The 23,104-nt window shown below is 37.5% G+C and overlaps 1 protein-coding gene across 1 annotated transcript in view; it reads left to right on the top strand.

Annotated features, from left to right (window-relative positions):
- Positions 1-22,254, top strand: part of Herc5 (HECT and RLD domain containing E3 ubiquitin protein ligase 5) — a 55,224-nt gene extending 32,970 nt beyond the window's left edge. Inside the window, exons 19-23 of the mRNA XM_046458848.2 lie at positions 5,445-5,511; positions 6,366-6,436; positions 19,242-19,425; positions 19,508-19,610; positions 21,725-22,254. Coding sequence (XP_046314804.1) covers positions 5,445-5,511; positions 6,366-6,436; positions 19,242-19,425; positions 19,508-19,610; positions 21,725-21,930 — 631 coding nt within the window. The 3' untranslated portion in view covers positions 21,931-22,254. The remainder of the gene's footprint in view (positions 1-5,444; positions 5,512-6,365; positions 6,437-19,241; positions 19,426-19,507; positions 19,611-21,724) is intronic.
- The last annotated feature ends 850 nt before the right edge of the window (positions 22,255-23,104 follow it).

Genomic DNA, 23,104 nt, shown 5'->3' with positions numbered 1-23,104 from the left:
CAAAGTTGCTGAGGCTGGCCTTAAACTTGCAATTCTTCAGCTTCAGCCTATGGAGTTTCTAGAATTACAGGCATTTGCAACCACACCAGGCTAGTTGTCACCTTTAAAGTAGAAATTTACTTTTTAGTTGAAAGACAAAGTACCACCTGGGAAACATCGGTAACATACATTATTGTCCCTGCTGTGCAACACTTTCCCTACACATCCTTAATACAAATTGAGAAGACAAACAACAAAAGAAACAATAAAATGGCTCACAATTAAAAGGGTGTTCAGTCTCACTAGTGCTCCTGGAGTACATGTTAACATAAGAAGGTATCTGGTGCTTCAAACTGAGAGAGGATTGAGATATTGGTGCTAAATTGTGGTAACAAGAGTTTGGGGAAAGGTTTACTCTTATTCAGGTATTTAATGGAAATGTGAATTAGTACTCCTTTTTCAGACCAGTGTGACATGGTACTTGTGAAAATTAAAACTGTATATGCCCTTTGACTCAGCAAGTCTACTTCTAAATATTTCACTTTTATAAATATGTAGCCACAGGCTGAGGGTGTAGCTCAATGGTAGAGTGCTTCCCTAACATTCTTGAGGCCCTAGGTTCAGTCCCCAGCACTGCAAAAAAAAAAAAAAAGAAGAAGAAGAAGAAAGCAAAACCCTGCAATAGTTTGTGATACTAACCTACATTGTATTATAATTTATAAAAATATAAGAACTACCTAAAATGTCCTTTAATATTTATGTCTACACATATATATATTTGGGGGATGGGTACTGGGGATTGAACTTGGGGGCACTTTACCATTCAACTACAACCCTCATTGGTTTTATTTTGAGAGAAGATCTTGCTAAGTTTCTGAGACTGGCCTCAAACCTATGATTTTCCTGCCTGAGCCTTCTTAGTCACCAGGATTACAGGCAAGTGCCACTATGCCCAGCATATTTAGTATATTTATGCAATCAGACACTATAGAGATTTTTAAAATAATGAAAACAGTAATATAATCCTATTATGAATACCTCCATTTTCTAGTTAAGGAAACTGAAACAGAGAGGTTAGGTAACTTGCATAGGACCCCTCAGTGTCAGACCAATGATTTGAACATAGATCTGGCTCCAGAGTCCAACTATTTCTCATTATACTAAATACATTAATAAGACAAGGAAAATGTAATAAAAACACAAGATTTGGAAAGAAGATAAATTTGTCATTGTTTTTATGGCAAATACTGAAGAAGACCTAAATAATACTTGTACCTAAGAAGACTTAACTAACTTTAGTCACTTTTATGTATTTTTTAAAATATTTTTTTAGCTGTTGGTAGAATTTTATTTTATTTATATGCAGTGCTGAGAATCAAACCCAATGCCTCACACTTGCCAGGCAAGTGTGCTACCACTGAACCACAGCCCCTGCCCCTGTATTTTTAACATGCATAAACTCAGTAAATATGTATGTGAATAGCACTTCTCAGATTTTCAAGTTTGAAGATTATCTCAAAATCATTGAAGACCACAAAGAGCTTTTTCTTTTGTTGGTTATATCTGTTGGTATTTACAGTATTAGAAGTTAAAAATGAGAAATGTTTTAAACACAGGAATACACAAACATTCTGTTAGCTATCAGAGCATTCCACAGTTTCACGTAGCCTCTGGAAAATTTCTCTCTACTCCTGACACAATGCACAAAGGCAAATAGCATCTTAGTAATATGAAAGTAGTTTTGACCTTGTGAACTCTCTGTAAAATCCCCAAGGTTCCCAGTAGTTCTTGGCCTGAGCCACATTTTGAAAACCACTCACTGATCTCTCTGAATTCTGTAATTCTCCAGTTTTTTTCCCAGTAGACTTTTTATTAAACCTCATAAGCTGATTCTAAAATTTCTATGAATGAGCAGAGGACCAAGAATAGCCAGACATAATTCTTCAGGTAAATAAAGATAGAGAACTTGGCCTACCAGATACCCAGAATTATTGGAAAGCTGTACTAATTAGAACAGCATGTTAATGGTATAGGGTTTCCAGTGGTGCTGAAGAGAAAGCTCAGAAAATGACTTGGATATATATGTAACCTTGTTAGAGGTTGCATGTTAGATTAATGGAAATAGTATTATTTAATAAATAGATCTGTAAAAAATTATTACCCACCTGGGAGAAAAGTGACAGTAGATCATTGCCTAATGCCTCACACAAAAATCCTCCATGTGGATAAAGGACTTACATATTTAATGCAAAAATGACTAAAATATAGAAGATGGATATAGATACTGAAGATCTATAGGATAGATTTTTCAAGACATAGAACTAACTTTTAAAGAAAAGATTGATAAATTTAACAGCATTAAGATTAAAGAGCTTCTCTGTTCACCAAGAGATAGATACCTTAATGAAACTGGTAGATATTTGAACTCATTTGAGGATAATAGAAAAACGAGAGGGGGAACTGTTGTGGTCTGCCTACCCCATGCTATAGTATTTGGGGGAAAGTCTTTAAGAAATGATTAGATCCCAAGGCAAAGCCCTTTTCAGTGGGATTAGTGCACTTATTCCCCTCTTCTGCCTTGTGAGGGCACATTAAAGGCACCATCTGTGGTGAACTGTCCCCTGCTAGACACAGAATCTGCTGTTGTCTTGATCTTAGCTTCTAGTTAGTGCTATGAGCAATAAATTTCTGTTATTTATAAATCATCTTCGTATAAGGTATTTTGTTACAGAATCCAAAATGGATGAAGTCAGAAATGAGAAGACAAGAAGGGGATATTACTATAACAAATACGTGAAACTATGGAAGTAATTTGCAAGCATCTAGGTAATAGGCAGGGGCTGGAGTTGTTTTGAGATGTGGTTTGGAAAAAGTCTGTAATGCTGCAAACAGACCATGAAGGGCTATTCTGATGAGGACTCAAAAGAGGAAAGTGGTAGAGAAGGCTACAGTCTTCTTGGACATTACCTAAGTGGTTATGATAAAGGTGTTGGGTAGAATATGGACACTATAGGCCATTTGGTACAAGTCTCAAAACAAGTGAGGGATGTTATTTGAAACTGGAGAAAGGGCAGTCCTTATAATAATATGGCAAAAAAGTTAGCTGAATTGTGTTTGTGTTTTAGTATTCTGTGAAAGGTAGAATTTATGAGCAGAGAATTGTGAAAAGAAATTTCTAAGCAAATTGTTGAGGAGCAGTAAGATTTCTTGATTGCTTAAAGTAAAATGTGAGAAGAGAGAAATGATTTAAAGATTGAATTTGTGACGCAGTGATGTACACCTATAATCCCAGCTATTCAGGAGGCTGAGACAGGAGGATCACAAGTTTGATGGGGTCGGCCTGGGCAACTTACTGAGATCCTGTCTTAAAATAAATTTTAAAAAGGACTGCGATGTATCTGAGAAGTAGAGCATCCCTTGTACTCAAAGGGAAGTAGAACATAAAGATTTGGGGAAATTTGCGGCCTGGCCATGTTGTAAAAAGCTGAACAGGTGTTTTGGGGGGAGAACACCAAGGGGGTGTGGCCAAGCAATCTTTGGTAAAGAGGGTAGTGTGGATTAACTGGGGCCTGGCACTGTTCACCAAGATGATGGGAAAATGACTGACAGCATTTGTGGAAATCATCAGAGCTTCCACTCAAGGCCTAGGATACAGAACTGTGTCAAAGGAGAGACCCTAGGTATCATCAGACCTCACGGTCTATGCTTGGCACTGTGTCAAATCTCTGCTCCCTGCATTCTAGCACAGTGCTCAGCCAATCCTCCTGGTCTCCACTGAACTTGGGTTTGGTGTGGCTGCAGTGGTCACCCTTCTGGAGTGTACAGGTGGTGCTAGGGGCTCAGGTGCCCCCATATTTTTAAGCGCACAGAGCACACATGCCTGGAGGTATGGCTTCCTTGACAGATTTCAGAGGGTGCCTGACAGAATCATTTGGCCCAGGCAGAGAATTGCCAAGAAGTGAGGCCTCCCTAGAGACCCCAAGACAGTAGAGCCACCAGCAAGCCACTCCAGCCTAAGAGAGCCACAGGTATATGGCTGCCACCATTGAAAGCTGTTAGGCGGGCTATGCCTGGCAAAGCTATGGGGGCAGTTTCCAATCCCAGCCCTATCAAAGGTGAGCCATCCAAAGATTATTCTCAGACCTAAAAATTCCATGTTCACCCTTTGGGGTTTTTTGGATTTAACTTGGGAACTGTTACCTCTTTCTCTTGTCTCTTTTCTAGCTTTTTTTGGGGGGTGGGGCGGGCGGCGGGAGGTACCAGGGATTGAACTCAGGGGCACTTGACCACTGAGCTACATCCCCAGCCCTATTTTGTATTTTATTAGAGACAGGGTCTTACTGAGTTGCTTAATTGATAAATTGCTGAGGCTGGCTTTTAACTCTATCCTCTTGCCTCTGCCTCGCAAGTTGCTGGGATTACAGGCATACACCACCATGCCTGGCCTCTTATCTCTTTTCTAGAATAAGAATGTCACCTATTCTGTCATTGGAAGCAATAACTTGTTTGATTTCACAGGGTCACAGCTAGAGAGTAATTTGCCTCCTTTTCTCCCTAAAAAACAATAAGTATGATCTATTATGTTACAGTATTGTAATAAAAGTCTGGTGGAGGTCGGGGACACAGCTCCAGAGACCTTTCCCAAAGATAGGTGTTCCTTTCGAAATTTCTTTGAAGCTACACCTGTGTCTTTTACATACTTGCACAGATCTGACCATACTGTAGGGGGGACTTCCTCAGCATACCTCACCTACCTCCCTCAGGGTTTGTTGGTGATGGGTTAGTCTCACCTTTTACATTCCCTATGCCTGCCATGTTAGGGTCTGCTTGAATGCTAAATGAATAAACGAGTGTGTAAGCAAAAATCAATGCGAGACATGTGACTTTGAAAGTATGTATAAAGTACCACAGCATGACAGGCTGGAAATCTGAAAAGGCTGGCTCCTGACCTCTTGATGGAAGCTGCTATGAGAGGTGCCTTGAAATTAATAAGATAGTAGAATTTCAGGTTTTTCTTAAGCTCGATGGTACTGGGAAAAGATGGAAGAGAAGGTCCTTTAACTTACTCCTCAGATTTCATGATATCCGATATTGATAGGAAACTTATTAATCTGTGGGTGAAATTCAAAAGCATAAAGAGGGCTGATACCAGTTTGAATAAATTTTGGTGTTAGTAAACATGTTTTCCTTTTCTAGCTAGAAACCTGCGTCACTGGGTTAAGAAAGTTAGGGTTGAAGGAAAAGAGCTACAAATCAGAGGGGATCCTGCAGATAAGCTTCCTGTGCCTCACATTTTAGCTGAGTTCAGGCCCACTTTAACTGTCAGTCCACAGAAAATGGGTGCCATGAACATTAACCCCCGCCTTTGGATTAGCTGTACTCATGCCATTAGTTATTATAGATGGTGATCTAAAATATCTAGTGATGAGAGATTACTGTACTTTTAAAACAAAATTCTTTCTTAGGAGTTTGCAGACACTTCTGGATGATGAAGGCAATGACTTTGGAGAAGTATTTTACATCCATTTTAATGTGAGTAACAATAAAAACCCGGTAACATTCAGTTTTAGCTTTGATTAATAACCCTTTAGATACTTTACCTAAATGTCACCTTTTACTTCAAAAAAAAATTCTAAATCATGTTAATGAAAAGAGGTTTTTTCCTTGTTTTTCATTAGTTTGGGTATATTAAATTTTACTATGTAACAACCTACCCTTAAACTTAGTAGCTCAAACATGATTCTGTGTGTCTGGGCTGGGTGAGTGGGGTTGGGTGATCTGCCATGGCCTTTACCACATGCCTGGTGATGGGCAGGTGGATTGGTTTATGGAGTGTCAGCTGAAACAGCTGGTCTTTGTTCCATGTGGGTTCTTATTTACTAATAGGCTAGCCAAGGCTCCTTCACAGGGTAGATAGCAAGCCCAACACACAGCAGCTTCTCAAGTTTCTGCTTCTGTCAGATCCCATTGGCCAAAGTACTGCACATGGCCACCCCAGATTCAATGGCTGAAGATATGCACTCCGCTCTTGATGGGAGTTATTGCCAAGTCACATTGCCCCTTTTAGGGGAAGGGAGGAATTGGTGGTCATTTTGCAAATCTGCCACACTTCTACATTACATGTAAAGCAAATATTGAGTTCTGACAATTTTCTGATTAGTTTGTTAAATCTGATCAGTTAAGATGATTCAAGTTTTGAAAAAAAACTATTTAACATTCTTCATGATGGTTTTTTGTTTATACCTTTCTTCTAGTTTTTAATGACAAAGGTGTACATTCTTACAAATCTTGTAGGAAAAGAGATTCACTCCAAAGTGTTTTTGGTGGTGATAAACTGTTCAGAATTATTTTTGGAGGATGTTATCTGAGTTTATTTGTGTTCACAGTTGCATTGGGACAGAAATGACGTACAATTAATTCCTAATGGAAGCTGCATAGTTGTCGACCAGACCAACAAGTATGTACAAAGAAATAAAGTATTTGGTTTCTATATACATAATATTTATTTCACTAAGCTCTAAAAGTTCTTTTTATTTTGTATAATTTTTTTATTCCCGTTAATCATTTTTCAGTAGGACAGAGGAGTTGTGTGTTGTGAGTATGTCTAGATATGTACACCATGGGGTTCATACTGTAATGAATGGAAATGGCATTCTCAGAGAAACCTCCCCTTTTCCTCCTGTGTAAAATAATATACTACCAACCTCTTTTTCCCCTTATTTTGCTTTAGTTTTTTTTTCCACACTTCACTTGCCTTCAAGATTTATTTGCTTATTTGTCAGTGCATGCCCTCCTCCCCCATAGTGAAAGCTGTGTGGTGGCAGGGACTTGATCTGTATGCTTCACACTGCATGTTCAACCCTGAAGTCTATAGTAGTGCCCAGTACGTAGCAGGCACCTTGTACTGAGGAGGTTATTGTGGTATGACTTCACTGCACCTGTGGGATGCTACTTAAAGCCACAGAGTTTAGTATCATAGTTCATTCCCTTGATGGTTGGTTACATGGCAAAGAGATCTCTAGGGAGCATACTGGCCTAATCCAAATTTATTCTTAATCTATTTCTTAATTTTTTTTAACTTTGTATTGAGATGTAGAGATACGCACATAATGAGGCTTTCTAGGGAGAGCTTGGCAGACACTTATCCTAAACTGTTTGGCTCAAGTGAAAAGAAGAGGCAGATGCCTCTGGTTTTTATGGTGGTTCAGACATGAGACCATGGAGAGTGTCCCCAATGTAGTCCAATGATATAATATAGAAAATTCTACAATGATAAGTGTGTATCTTAATGAATGAATGTACTTATGTAATTACCATCCACACTGAGAAACAGATCATTTCCAGCTGTATAGTTGTATACTGTGTGAATATACTAAAGTTTGTTCACCCATAGTGTTATTGACAGACAGGATGTGTTTCAAGTCTTAGATTATTGTGAGTAATGCTGTGAACATTCTTGTGTGTGTATGTGGTTGCTTGTGTATATGCATGTTTGTTGTATATAACTAGGAGAATTATTTCTGGCAGTCTTGGTGTTTGCCCCATGCAGGATGGGATCAATCCCCCCACCCAGTATTGGTTGGGGTTTTTAAAGTTTTACTGCCACATGTACACATGAGAGTATAAGAATATTACGCATATAATGAGGCTTTCTGGGGAGAACTGGGCAGATACTTATCCTAAACTGTTTGGCTTAAGTGAAGGAAGAGGCAGATGCCTCTGGTTTTTATGGTGGTTCAGACATGAGACTATGGTGAGTGTTCCCATGTAGTCCAGAGCTTGTATAGTTTAACCTTCTCCCGAGTGAGTGCCAAGGGAGAGAGCCTAAGGGCTTTATTACCTATTGTGCAGATGTGGTGATAGGGGGAGTAATGGGACCTGAAAGTGGGTAGTCTGCAAACATCCAGAATGGAGACAGACTTCTACCAGCAGGGTATGAAAGTGCTAATTGCTCTACAAACTCTCTGATGGTTGTTATTGTTAACATCATTTGGGTAGGGGGGACCTGTGTTTAAACTCAGGGACACCAAAACACTGAGCCACATCCCCAGCCCTATTTTGTATTTTTTTAGAGACAGTGTCTCACTGAGTTACTTAGTGCCTCACCATTGCTGAGGCTGGCTTTGAACTTTTGATCCTCTTGTCTCAGGCTCCCCAGCCTCTGGGATTACAGGTGTGCACCACCACGCCTGGCTTGTTAGTCAGACTTTTAAAATTAGCTATTATGGGGGTGCATTGTAATATTTCATTGTGGATTTGGGTTTGGATTGTTTTGATTTTTAGTACTAGGAATTGGATCCAGGAACCCTTTACCACTGAGACACATCCCCAGTTCTTTTTATTTGCTGAGGTTATCTTTCAATTTAGGATCCTCCTGCCTCAGCCTCCCTATGTGCTGAGATTACAGGTGTGATCCACCACCTGACTCTTGGTTTTAATTTGCTTTTCTCTGATGACTAAAATCCTTCACTATTATACACCCATGAATGTATGACCCTGTGTTTTCTCCTAGAGGCTTATTTTACTTATCACATTTAGACTATAATCCAAGTGATTTTTTTAGTAAGATGTAATATGAAAGATTTCTTCCTCTTCTCTCCTTTCCTTCCCTCTTTTCCCTCATCCAATTGATCTAGCATCATTTATTGGAAAGATTACCTTTTCTGTTATATCGCATGTCATTTTTCCTTTAAAAAAAAAATGACCTTTTATTAGCATCAGTTTCTACAACCACCACCACCACCTGCTGGCATTCTGAATTGTGGTTGAATTGAATCTGTAGATAAATTTGGAGATAGATGACATCTTAAAGTATTAAGTTTTTAAATTCATGAATATAAAATCTCTTTCCGTCTGATTAGCTCGTTCCTCTCAGAAAAATTTTGTGGTTTTTTGTGTAGAGAGCATGCCTATGTTTCATTGGGTTTACTGTTAGCTTTTGATGTATTTTATGCTAATATAAATTTTATCACTTTTAAAATTTCAGGGTTTTTTTTTTTTTAATTTTTTAGTTGTGGTTGGACACAGTATCTTTATTTATTTTTATGTGGTGTTGGGGATGGAACCCAGGGCCTCACCCGTGCTAGGCAAGCGCTCTACCGCTGAGCCACAACCCCAGCCAAAAAAATTTCAGTTTTCTAATTGTTTATTTTTGCATATAGAAACATTAGTTTTGATACATTGAGATTCAAGGATTTTTTTTTTAACCTTTATTCTATGGTTATTCATTTGTATGTGGTGCTGAGGATCCAACCCAGGGCCTCACATGTGGTAGGCAAGCACTCTACCGCTGAGCTATATAGCCCCAGCCCCAAGATTCAAGGATCTTAAATCCAGTTATTTTAATAGTTTTTCAATGGATTCTTCAGGTTTTTCATTTTTGTTTTTTGGTACACATTCATGTTTCTGCAATTAATTAGAGTTGTAAGTGTATCCTTGCAGTTCTTAAAATATTCTCTGTTGCAGTGGCCAAAACATCTAGGGCAGCATTGTATGGAAATGGTAACCGCAGGCATTCTTTTTCTTTCTTCATCTCAAATGGAATGTTTTCAGTATGTTACCATTAAATGTGGCATTTGCCATAGGTTTTAATTTTTGCCAGATTTAATGTTATTTCCTTCTGTTCTTCGGAGTTTTTATTATGAGTAAATGTTGAATATTCTCAAATGCTTTTTCTGCATCCATTGAAATGATCATGAGTTTGTTTGATGGGGAGAATTGTACTATTGCATTTTCAAATGTTAAACCAACTCTGTGTTCCTTATATAAACAGAGTTTAGTGATAATCTATTATTCTCTTTATGTATAGCTGTTTGCTACTATTTGGTTTATGGTTATTACATCCAGTTTGTAAAAAGCATACAGTTTGTAGGTTGGTCATTTTCCTCTTTTACAATGTTGATACTAAGGTTGGCATTGAGCTTACACTGGTCCCATTGACTGGGTAGGCCGTCTCCTTTATCCTGCTGTCTGGGAAAGTTTATATATTATTGGTGTTGCTTCTTTCTAAAATATTGAAAGAATTTCCAGTGAAGCCATTTTATTATTAGTGAATTTTTATTATAGATTAAATTTCTCACATATGCTCTTTAAACCCTATTAGAGAAGAAACTATTTCTAATATGGCTAATTGTATTTTTCTGGGAATTTGTTTCTCATTTTTTCCAGTGATAAAAAATCCGGGGAACTCTACCATTTAACCATATTCCCAACCCTTTTTGTTTTTTGAGGCAATGTTGTTTCTGAGGCTGGCCTCAAATTTGGATTTTCCTGCTTCAACTTCCCAAGTTGCTGGGATTACAGGTGTGTGCCACTGTGCCCAGCTTAAATTTTCATATTTATTACAGAGAATTATAATATCCTTTTATCAGCTTCTTTTTTTTTGTACTTGGACATAATACCTTTATTTATTTATTTATTTATTTTAAGAGAGAGAGAGAATTTTTTTTTAATATTTATTTTTTGGTTTTTCGGTGGACACAACATCTTTTATTTTTATGTGGTGCTGAGGATTGAACCTAGCGCTTCGCCCATGCCAGGCGAGCGCGCTACCACTTAAGGCACATCTCCAGCCCCTTATTTATTTATTTTTAAGTGGTGCTGAGCATTGAACCCAGGGCCTCACACATGCTAGGTGAGCACTGTACCGCTGAGCCACAACCCCAGCCCCATTTTATCAGCTTCTTAAAAATCTATGCCAGTATCTGGAGACATTCTTCTTTTTCATAAATGTGGGAGGTATGCTACTACACTTGGCATCTAGTAGTTAGAGAAGAGAAATGCTACACAGGTCAGCCTCCTATAACCAAGAACTAACTGCCCTAGCATGTCAGTAACACTAAGATTGGGAAGCCCTGTTCTCTAGCTGATGTCTCTTTTGCATTCCTGGTAGACAATCTGTGCCTCCTTTCTTTCCTTGATCAGTAGTCAGTGTTTTTTTCAGTTTTTTAGCCTTTTGACTTTGTTGGTTTTCCCTCATGTTCATTGATTACTGTCCTCAACAGTAATAATTTCTTTCCTTTAACTTTTTTTGGGGTTTAACTTATGTTTTTCCTCTAATTTAACTGATATATGATAAGATTTATTTTCAGTCTCTTATTTTCTGATATATTATTCATTTAGTGCTATAAACTTCTGAGATTTAGCTGCCTAAGGGCCTGGGAGTGTAGCTCAGTGGTAGAGTGTTTGTCTGTGTCAGATCCACAGTTGTACCCTGGCAGGCAGGCAAGTTGTGGAAAGCCAAAGAAAGTACCTGACAATAGCATTGAGAGACAGTGACTTCCTGGGAAAAGCTTACAAGAGATGAGTGACTGTTCCAGCAGGAGTTCGCTGGTGATAGGCTGAACAGGTAGAACCTCATGACACTGCCCCAAGAAAGGAGCATTTCCTTCCCTCACAGCATTTTGTCCAGTGTAGATGGCTAGATAAGTGACACTGCACAGTATCCTCCGCATAGTGTCCTCATCACCCATACCAGTTACCAGATGGAAAAGGGTTTTGTAGGTTAGCTGGTGGAAGCAATGGCATCATTAAGTTGTTTGGTTTGCTTTGTTCCTTGTATAGCCAGCATTCCAGAGTAGATTGCAAGCAGTTTTGCAGAACATTAACTTGGCCTAGTTCTCAGCATTTGTGAGAAAAAGCATTGTCATGCAAGATAATACTTAGATCTAAGTGTCCTGTCCATAGCCCACTCTCATTGTTCCCTTAACCTGGCTTGGGTCCTGGGAACCAGGGGGCATTACAGCAACATTGACATTCTTACACTGTCAATCATGTTGTTTGAGTCTTGTCTATTTTTAAGTTTCTATCTGCTTTTTCTATAGGTATTGGGGGAGATATATCAGAATCTTTCAATATGTATATGGATTTTATTATTTATTCTTCAATTCATTTAAATTATTAATTGATGGGGCTGGGGATGTGACTCATTGGTAGAGCGCTTGCCTAGCATGTGTGAGGCACTGGGTTCGATTCTCAGCACCCCATATAAGTAAATGAATAAAATAAAGGTCCATCAATGTCTAACAAAAATTTTTTAAATAAAATAAATGAATTATTAATTCATATATATCAAAGCTATATTACCACACATACAAATTTTAGCATTGTAATATCATTTATTTATTTATTTTGTCCTAGTCTTATGTCTAATTTAAGTATACCTGTACTAGATTCATGTTGTTAGTGTTTGCATGGTATATCTTTTCCATGCTCTGACTTTAAATCTTTCTGTGTCTTCACATTTAAGGTTTTTTTTTTGTTGTTTGTTTGTTTTAGACTGTCACAACTTGTCTTTCAGTTGAAGTAGTCCATTTTTTACATTTATTTTACATTTGTTGGATCAGGATTTTTTGTTTCTTTTTTCTTACCTGTTATGTTTAATCAATGATTATTTATTATTCCATATTTTTCCTACTGTTTTGGTTACTATTACTCATTTTTTGCTATTCTTCTAGAGGCTATCTTAAAGATTACAGCATGTTTCCTAGACATCTTAAAATCTCATCTAATATAATACCTTTGCCATTTCTCAGACTGTATGGGACGTTAAAACATGGGAGGCGGGGTTACTAGGGATTATACCCAGAGGTGCTCTACCACTGAGCTATACCCCCAGTCCTTTTTATTGTATATTTTGAGACCTCACGAAGTTGCTGAGGCTGGCCTCAAACATGCTGTTCTTCAGCCTCAGCCTCCCAAGTGTCTGAGATTGCAGGCATGCACCTCCATGACCAGCTGTGGGCCTTAGGACACTATTATTCTTAATTAATCTAATTCTGCATCAATTTGAAATACTAATTGTAATCATTCTCTGATGGAATGATTCATTTGTTCATTTGGACTCGCTCTGATTTTCCTTTACATTGACCATCATTCCTTCAGCACTTCCCTTTGCACTTGGGATCCACTTCCTTTCTAGAGGAAGAAATACTTATAGTGTTTCCTATAATTCAGGTTGTCTATTTATTTATGAACTCCCTTAATTTTTGTTTTAAAATCTGAAATGTCTTTATGAAGTCTTCACTTTGAAGAAGAGTTCAAACAAGTGCAGAATTCTAGGAGGACTGGTCTCTCACCACCTTAAGAAGTGCCACTCCATTGCTTTTGGCTTTCATTACCCCGCTGAAAATCATCACTTTGTCTTTTTGTTCCTCTTTTGAAGTCATATGAGTTTCTTCTTGGACTGTTTTGAAGGTTTTTCATTTTGTCTTTGATCTTTTAATATATCTTTCTTTTATTTTTTCCATCTTGCATTTCTTTTTCTTCTTTTTAATCTATGGATTGATGTCTTTAGTTTTGAAAAAAAATCTTGACTTTTTCTGGTTTTCAAATCTAAATGAATACTGATTACCCAATTCTCTTGCTCTGTCCTTCCATTCTAGGACTCCAGTTACATGTGTCATATTCTCCTCTATCCCCACGCCCTTCAGCCCATCCCCCACCCCTGTACTGGGAATTGAACCCAGGGCCTTGCTCATCCTAAGCAAGCACTCTCCCAAGCCACCTTTCTCCTGTATTTTTTCATTCTTTTTGTTATTCATTTTTCACTGTAGAAGTTTTCTGGCATATCTTCTGATTCTCTAATCTCTAAAAGTATATGAAGTCTGTTTGCCTTTTTTTTTCCCCCCAACTCTAGTGGTTGTATTTTTTTAAGATTTCAGATGCTTTAAATAATTTCATTTTTTTCCCCTACACATTCATCATGCTTATTTTACAGCCCGTGTTGGTCAGCTTTAGACTTGTCTCTGTTGTCTCTTTTCTTTTTCAAGACATATTTGATCATTTGATTGTGTGCTAGACATTTTCTATAAAAACACCATAGTTTCTGAGCAATGCTATCTTCCTCCAGAGAGGACTCCCACTGTTCTCTGATAAGCAGCTAGAGTAACAGGAGTCAAGTCAGCTCAGCCCACTGATGGGCAAAGTGTATTTGAGATAGGCTTGCAACCCTTTAAGCCTCAGGATACTTCTGGTTCACCTCCACTAAAATGTAGCTCTCTAGGGATCCCCCTTAGAACCCACAGCATTCTTTTTCCCCTTTTATCTTGTAGTACTGAGCATTGAATATCGCTTCTTACATATGTTAAGCAAGAGCCAGTCCACTGAGCTACATCCCCATCCATAAATCCACAGTACTTTTTAGGACTCCTTTTTTTTTTTTTTTTAAGAATTCCAGTATAGTTGCTGGTACATCTGCTGTCAATTTCTCCTTTGGTTTTCTTTTCTTCCCACCTCTTTTTTATTAGTGCATTATAGTTATGTTATTACATGTTCATACATGCACACAATACAACAATATAATTTGGCCAGTATCACTCCCCAGCACTCGCCCCCTCCCTCCCCACATCCCCCACATTTCTTTTCCTTTTTCTTCTCTAGCTTCCACATATGAGAAAAAATATAGGACCATTGGCCTTCTGAGTTTGACTTATATCTTTATGACTGAGTGTATATATATATCCATTGTATATATACCACATTTTCTTTATTTATCTATCCACTGATGGACACCCAAGCTGGTTCCATAGTTTGGCTACTGTGAATCGTGCTACTATAAACATGGGTATGCACATATCACTATAGTATGACTTTAATTCTTTGAGATAAATACTGAACCCAGGAGTGCTTAACCACTGAACCACATTCCCAGCCCCTTCTTTTTTTTTTTTTTTTTTTTTGAGATAGGGTCTCACTAAGTTGCTGAGAGACTGACTTGGAATTTGGAATCCTCCTTTCTCAGTCTCCCAAGCCACTGGGATTACAGGCATGTGCCACTGCACCTGGCTATTACTTGTATTCTTTTTTCTTTCTTTTTAATTTATTCTAATTTGTTACACATGACAGCAAAATGCATTTCAATTCGTAGTACACTTATAGAGCACAATTTTTAATGTGTGCTTGTACACAAAGTAGAGTCACACTATTCATATCTTTAGACATGTACTTAGGGTAATGACGTCCATCTCATTCTACCATCTTTCATATCCTCCTGCCCCTTCCCTCCTCCTCCCTAACCTTTGTCCTATCTAAAGTTCCTCCATTCTTCCCATACTCCCCTGCTGCCCATCCCCATTATGGATCAGCATCCACATATCAGAGAAAACATTCAGCATTTGCTTTTTTGGAATTGGCTCACTTCACTTAGCATAATATTCTCCAACTACATCCATTTACCTGCAAATGCCCTGATTTTATTCTCTTTTAATGCTGAGTAATATTCCAGTGTGTGTGTGTGTGCGCGCGCGCGTGCGCACGCGAGCGCATGCCTATATATATATGGCACCTGCTTCACTCCTCTTGCTAAGGATTACTTTGGCTATTCTGGGTCTCTTATTTTTCCAGATGAATTTCATGGTTGCTTTTTCTGTTTATATATGTCATTGGGATTTTCATTGGAATTGCATTAAATCTGTAGAGTGCTTTTAGTAGTATGGTAATTTTAATTCTGCCTATCCAAGAACAAGGTAGATCTTTCCATCTTCTAAGGTCTTCTTTAATTTCTTTCTTTAGCATTCTGTAGTTTTCATTGTAGAGGTCTTTCACTTCTTTGATTAAGTTGATTTTCAAGTAGTTTTTTTTTTTAATAGAATGATGTCATTGGACAATAGTAATAGTTTGATTGCTTCTTTTCCTGTCCATATCCCTTTAATTTCTTTCATCTGTCTAATTGCTCTGGCTAGAGTTTCAAGAACTATGTTAAATAGAAGTGGTGAAAGAGGGCATCCCTATCTTGTTCCAGTTTTTAAGGAATGCTTTCAGTTCTTCTTCATTTAGAATTTGTTGGCCTTGGGCTTAGCATAGATAACTTTTACAATGTTGAGATATGTTCCTGATATCCCTAGTTTTTCTAGTGTTTTGAAAGATGAAGTGGTGCTGTATTTTGTTGAATGCTTTTTCTGCACCATTTGAGATGATCATAAGATTCTTATCTATTACTTGTATTTTTTTTTAGTTGTAGTCAGACACAGTATTTTTATTTTATTTATTTACTTTTATGTAGTGCTTGAGAATCGAACCCCAGCTCCTTGCATGTGCTAGGTGAATGCTCTACTGCTGAGCCACAACCCCAGCCTCTACCTGTATTCTTGATGATTGCTATTCTAACTTGTGTAAGATAAAACCTCAGTTTAGTTTTTGGGTTTTTTTTGTTTCAGTACCTGGGATTGAACTCAGGAGCACTTAACCACTGAGCCACATCCCTAGCCCTTTTTTGTTCGTTCGTTTGTTTTTTAGATGTTGATGGACCTTTATTTTATTTATTTATGTGCGGTGCTGAGAATCAAACCCAGTGCCTCACACATGCTAGGCAAGCACTGACCCACAACCCCAGCCCCCCTTTTTTATATTTTATTTAGAAACAGAATCTCATTGGGTTGTTTAGGTTCTTGCTAATTTGCAAGGTGCTTTGAACTTAAGAGCCTCCTGCCTCAGTCTCCTCAGCTGCTGGGATTATAGGCATGCACCATCGCAGCCAACCTCAGGGTAGTTTGGTTTTGTTTTCTAGATATCTATATCTATATGTCTGTAGATATATATTTTGGGTGTTTTTTTTTTTTTTTTTTTTTTTTTGGTAGATGGACACGATACCTTTCTTTTATTTATTTATTTATTTTTAAGTGGTGCTGAGGATCAAACCCAGTTTCTCACATGTGCTCCACAAATGGTCTACTACTAAGCTACAACCTCAGCCCCCTCAGTATAGTTTCCATTTGAGTTTCCCTAATTGTTAATGATGTTGAATATTTTTTCATATATTTGTTGGCCATTTGTATTTCTTATTTTTTTTTTTTTGTATTGCTTCTTTTGAGAAGTGTCAGTTTAATTCATTCACCCCTTTATTAAATCGGTTATTTGATTTTTTTTTTGGTGTAAAGTTTTTTGAGACCTTTATATATTCTAGATATTAATCCTCTGTCAGAAGAGTAACTAGTAAAGATTTTTCTCCCATTCTGTGGGTTCCCTTTTTATGTCACTAATCGTTTCCTTTGGTGTGCAGAATCTTTTTAATTGGATACCATGCCATTTACTAACTCTTGGCATTATTTCCTGAACTTTAAGAGTCTTAGAAATCATTTTCTATACCTATATACTGGAGTTTTTATCCTACATTTTCCTCTAGGAGTTGGTCTAATTCCTAGGTCTTTGATCCATTTCGAGTTGATTTTTGTGTAGGGTGGGAGATAGGAGTCTAGTTTCATTCTTGTACATATGGATAACTAGTTTTCCCAGCACCATTGTTTTTAAAAGCTGTCTTTTCTCCACTGTATATTTTTGGCACTTTGTCAAAGATCAAATGATTATAGATGTATGGGTTTGTTTTCTGTATCTTCTCTTCTGTTCCATCAGTCAATGTGTCTGTTTTTATGCCTGTACCATGCAGGTTTTGTTATTATACCTCTATAGTGTAATTTGAAGTTGGATATTGTGATGCCTCCAGTATTGCTTTTTGGCTTAAAATTGCCTTGGCTATTCTGGGTATTTTATTCTTCCAAATGAATTTTTTTTCTGGCTCTGTAAAGAATGCCATTGTTATTTTTGTGGGGATTGCATTGACTCTGTGTATTGCTTTTGGTAGTTAGGCCATTTTAACAATATATATTCTGCCTATCCTTGAACATGGGAGATCTTTCCATCTTGTGTCTTTTTCAGTTTCTTTTTTTCAGTGTTTTCTAGTTTTCATTGTAGAAGTCTTTGACCTCCTTGGTTAGGTTTATTCCTATTTTGTTTTCATTTGTTGATTGGTTGCTTTGAGTTATTGTTGTTGTTTTGTTTTTGTTTTGTTTTCTTTTTTGAGGATATTGTGAATGGAATTATTTTCTTGATTTCTTTCTGAGCAGATTCATTGTTGGTATATAGGAAAGTTATCGGTTTTTGTATGTTGGTTTTGTAACCTACTAATTTGCCCAATTTGTTTATTAACTCTAGTAGTCTTTTGGTGGAATTTTTTGGGCCTTTTAGGTATAGGATAATATCATCTGCAAACAATGATAATTTGACTTCTTCCTTTCTTTTCTTTATGTCGTTTATTTTGTTTTCTTGCCTAATTGCTCTGGCTAGAATTTCTAGTACTCTATTAAGTAGGAGTGGTAAGAGTGGACATTCTTGTCTTGTCCCAGATTTTACTATGAGGTTGAGTTTGAAAATTTTTGTTGTTTGTTTGTTATTAAGTTGTAGATGGGCACAATACTTTATTTTATTTATTTATGTGGTGCTGAGGATCAAACCCAGTGCCTCACACATGTGAGACAAGTGCTCTACCACTAAGCCACAACCCCAGTCCTCTATCCCTAGTTTTTTCAGGTTTTTTTTTTATCATGAATGAGTGCTGAATTTTGTAGGACCCCTTTGGTGGACCCTGAACTTCAGTTTTTGTTTCTTCAGCCTCAGGAGACTGTTAAGTTCTGCTCTGTTTTTTATGTGCTGAAAGCTTATTCATCTTTGCCTCTAAAGAATTTGGGAGATGCCTTCCCAGAGCACTGCCCTCCTTCCAGAGCCCTTGGCCTCTTACGTTCTTATTTTGATAACCCCAAACTTAATTTTTTCTGTGCATCCCCATTAAATTACCAAATCTTGTACTAATTTATCTGACTCTTTACTTTCTGGCTTCTTTGCCTTCATCAGAAATTGGCAAATATCCTAAAGGGCAAAAGGAAAATGCTAGGCCCTCCTCAGTGAGCCTTCCTTCCCAATAGTGGCCTCTGGAGTTTTGACCCTGATTCGGAAGCTTTGAGCCTGGTGTTTTTGTATTTTAGCTGATGACTTTGCTGGTTCTTCCCAGGGGCAGCATTTGTCTGCTGTAAGCTACTTTATCCTAGATAGAAGGGGAAACTACTTCTTAGTTTGTGTTAACCACCAGATAGTTGCTCACCGATACAAATTTAGGTAATTTGTAATGGTGCATAATAATAAAACATGATATTTAGCCCACCTCCCAAGCCCAGTCAGTCTCTAGAGACTAATCACTGTAGCGGTTCAGACTTTATATTAGGTCAAATTTTGTTCTAATCTAAGTATTGATTCTCTGAACTATCATTTAACTTCACCATGTCTGTTTCTTCCTCACTAAAGCATTCACAATATGGGAATCTGTCTCAGATTTATTATAAAGATAAAATTAGTCAAGATAACAGTGCAATGGCAAGCACTTCATGACTGTTAGGCATTCAAGCTTTTAGATTTATCCTCCAATCTTTTTTTTTTTTTTTCCGGTTATTGCAATCAAAGGAAGTAATTTTTTATTGTTGTTTTTGTTTTATTAAAAGGAGAGACTATGTTTCTAAGTGTGTTGATTACATCTTCAACATCTCTGTGAAGACAGTTTACAAAGAATTTCAGAGAGGATTTTATAAAGTATGTGACAAAGAGATTATAGAAATTTTTCATCCTGAAGAATTAAAGGATGTGATTGTTGGAAACACAGATTATGACTGGGAAACATTTGAAAAGGTACATCTTGGATGCCAAATTGATTAACTTCTGTTTTCTTTTCTGTTTCCTTAATTTTTTTTCTCTCTTTTATTTGCTCTAGAATGCAAGTTATGAACAAGGATACAATAATTCACATCCCACTATAGTAATGTTTTGGGAGGCTTTACATAAATTGACTCTGGAGGAAAAGAAAAAGTTCCTTGGTAAGTATTATATCAATGAATAGATCTATAATTTGATATCTTTTTAAAAGAATAAAAATCTCAATTGTGGAGCTGGGGTTGTAGAGCGCTTGCCTAGCATATGTGAGGCATTGGACTGAGTTCAATCATCAGCACCACATAAAAATAAATGAATAAGATAAAGGTATTGTGTCCATCTCCAACAAAAAATTTTTTAAAAAATCTCAGTTGTGATGGGTACCATCATGGTTAGTGTCATAGCTACTTCTAGTCCAACCAAATGTCTGCTGTGTGCTAGCATCAAAGAATCAAGTGCTAAAGACAGTAGAATGAATCAGACATATCTTTCCTATTTTTATATTTGAATACATGCCCAGTGTAACTCCATATCACATACAACCACGATAACGGGATCCTAATTAGAACAAGTTATACTTATCCTCTGTATGTATAATATGTCAAAATACACTCTATTGTCATATACATCTAGAAAAAACAAATAATTTTTTTTTTTTTTAAATCAAGTGTTAAAGGTGAGGAGGTAGCTAAGTGGTTAAGAGTGTTTGTCTACCATCCCCAACACTGCCAAGGGGGGAACAATTCAAGTGTTAATATAGGTGATCTTTTTCCCGTTATTTCATCCCTGCTTCCTGCTTTTAAATTTTTTTCTTGTTTTCTTTGTCCAAGCTAAATTTTGAGTATTCTTTCTGCAGTCCTGTCTCCATTGAATTATCCAGCCTTTGTGGGATTTACCAAAATATTTTGTCAGGGTAATTTTTACTGTTGCTGTGTTGTTATTACAGTATACAAGCTGTTTTACTTGTGTTTCCAAGTCTATTCTAACTCACCTCCCAGCTTTTGATCTCAGTTTTATACCTACAAGATGATTTCCTGAGGTTGGCTTAATGACTTTCTCAGTTGCTTACTGCTTCCTTACTTTGAAGAAGCAGTAATCTTCCTGTTCTTGTTTTTGTGGATGACATGTATGTTGGAAGGCACTCAGTTACCCTGAAGCCAGCAGCCTGCCTCTGTAGTCTTAACTTCCAGAGGAATCTTTTCCTGAGCTTGCCTTGCACTCCTGCCTCTGGGCTCTCTCTGACGTTCCTCCCTATGCCTTGAGCCTCACCTACCTCTTTATTTTCCCCTCTAAACTCTAAACTCTAAAAAAAAAAAATTGGAGGATAAATCTAAAGGCTTGAACTCCTAACAGTCATGAAGAACTTGCCATGTGCACTGTTATCCTGACTAATCTTTATAATAACTCTGAGACAGATTCTCATACTGTGAATAAACTCTAGTTTATTACTCTAAACTCTTCTCTGCTCATCCCAGCCTGGCATCCTCTCCCTACTCTCAAACACAGCATTTACACAGAAGGCATTTAATTTCTCTTTGGCTGTCTTATTAACTCGTTTTTTGGTCTTGTTCTATACACAAATCTATATAGTATCCCTCTCTTTATCTGTGGTTTCAGTTTCTTATAGACAAGCACTGTGTGAGAATATTAAATGGAAAATTCCAGAAGTAAACAATCCTTAAGTTAACATGCCATTCTGAGAAGCATGACAAAATTTTGTGTCATCCCAGTCTGCCCTACCTGGACATGAATCATCCTTTTGTCCAGCATATGCTCACTACATACACTCCCTGGTCACTTACTAGCCATCTCATTTTCAGATTGACCATCGATGTATCACAGTGCTTATGTTCAAGTAACCCTTATTTTACTTAATGGTGGCCCCAAAGTGCATGAATAATTTTTGCTGCCAGTTCATATATATTGAATAGAAGTTAGAAACATCTTCCTTAAGTGAAAAGTTTAGTTTATCATAATTATGTATAAATAGGAAAAAACAGTAAGCGTAGGGTACAATAGTGTCCACAGTTTGAGGCATCCACTGGGATCTTGGAACTTGGGAGTAGGAAATGACTACTGTATTCCCAGCCAGTCTTGGGAATTGTTTGATGGCAGTGACTATGTCAGATCTTGTCCTAATATGGTCCCCAGTATACTATTTAATATAGGACTCTGCTCATGGGCCCTTAGTAAAGTTATTTTTAAAAAATAGATTTTCTGTCTTTATAAAGAGATTTTGGTCTTCATATGTAATAGGTCATCCTGTTCTTCTTTTCAGTGTTTCTTACAGGCACTGACAGACTACAAATGAAAGATTTAAAGAATATGAAAATAAGATTTTGCTGCCCTGAAAATTTGAATGAAAAAGATCCCATGAGAGCGCAGACATGTTTTAGTGTTCTCTACCTCCCTAAGTATTCTACTATGGAGAGAGTGGAAGAAGCACTTCAAGTAGCCATCAACAATAGCAGGGGATTTGGCTAACCCTACATTGTATTCTCTACCTCTGTTGGGAAATATTTTCAAAATAAACAATAATAACTCAAAAACTGACATAAAAGTCTTGTTCAATATTCAGTGTAGTTACCTGCTGTTTGAAAATTGGCTATCATTTCAGCTGGGCCCCATGAATGTACGTGCCTATAATTCCAGCGACTCAGGAGGCTGAGGCAGGAGGATCACAAGTTCCAGGCCAGATCAGAAACTTAGCAAGATCCTGTCTCAAAAAAGAATAATAGCCTGGCATGGTGGTGCAAGCCTGTAATCCCAGCAGCTCAGGAGGCTGACAATCAGAGGATCACAAGTTCAAAGCCAGCCTCGGCAGCGGCACAAGGTGCTAAGCAGCTCGGTGAGACCCTGTCTCTAAATACAAAATAGGACTGGGGATGTGGCTTAATGGTTGAATGCCCATGAGTTCAATCCCTGGTACCACAAAAAATATATAAAGTATAATAATAATTAAAAATAATTGTTGTCATTGCATGTAAGATGTATTAGTTATGAAATAGGTTAAACTGTTTGTCTGACACAAATGTTTGCCTAATTTGGCCTGAGAGAGACTCTTTAGCTTAGGAGTTTTTTTGTTTGTTTGTTTGTGTTTTTTTTAAGACTATTTGTCTACATTATAGCTATCCTTTTCTTCAGGTGTAGATTCCCTTTAAGGTGGAAGTGGCACTGTGCAAAGTTAAAAGACCATACATTTCCCAGCCTCCCTGGACAGTAGGAATTGAGGCAATGGTTTTGAAAGCTGTTAGTATAACTAAAGTTTCTGAGGGAACTTTGTAAAGGAAACTTTTTTGCTCCTGCCTTTGTTTTCCTTGCTAGGATGCAGCACTATAGCTAGAGCCTCAGCATCTGTCTTCAGACCAGGGAGAAGTCCAATAAGAGCAGAAACCTTGTCCCTAAAATTCTTTGGTTTAACGATTAGAAACTTCTTAGTTCTGAACATCTTATGAGAATAATTGGTTTTGTGTGTGTGTGTTTAAGGTACTATGGTAGGGCTGGGGATGTAGCTCAGTTGGTAGAGTGCTTGCCTTATATACTCAAGGCCCTGGGTTCAATCCCCAGCACCCTCTACCCCCCTCCCCAAAAGGTACTATGGTAGAGTCTTACTATGGGCAAACACATCCCTTATAAAAGATGAATTTAAAAGGGTAGT

This window comes from Marmota monax, unplaced genomic scaffold, assembly GCF_021218885.2.
Source record: "Marmota monax isolate L192 unplaced genomic scaffold, Marmota_monax_Labrador192_F-V1.1 WCK01_AAM20220418_F8-fsc00002, whole genome shotgun sequence".
NCBI lineage: Eukaryota > Metazoa > Chordata > Mammalia > Rodentia > Sciuridae > Marmota > Marmota monax.
This window is presented reverse-complemented; position numbering and strand designations above follow the sequence as displayed.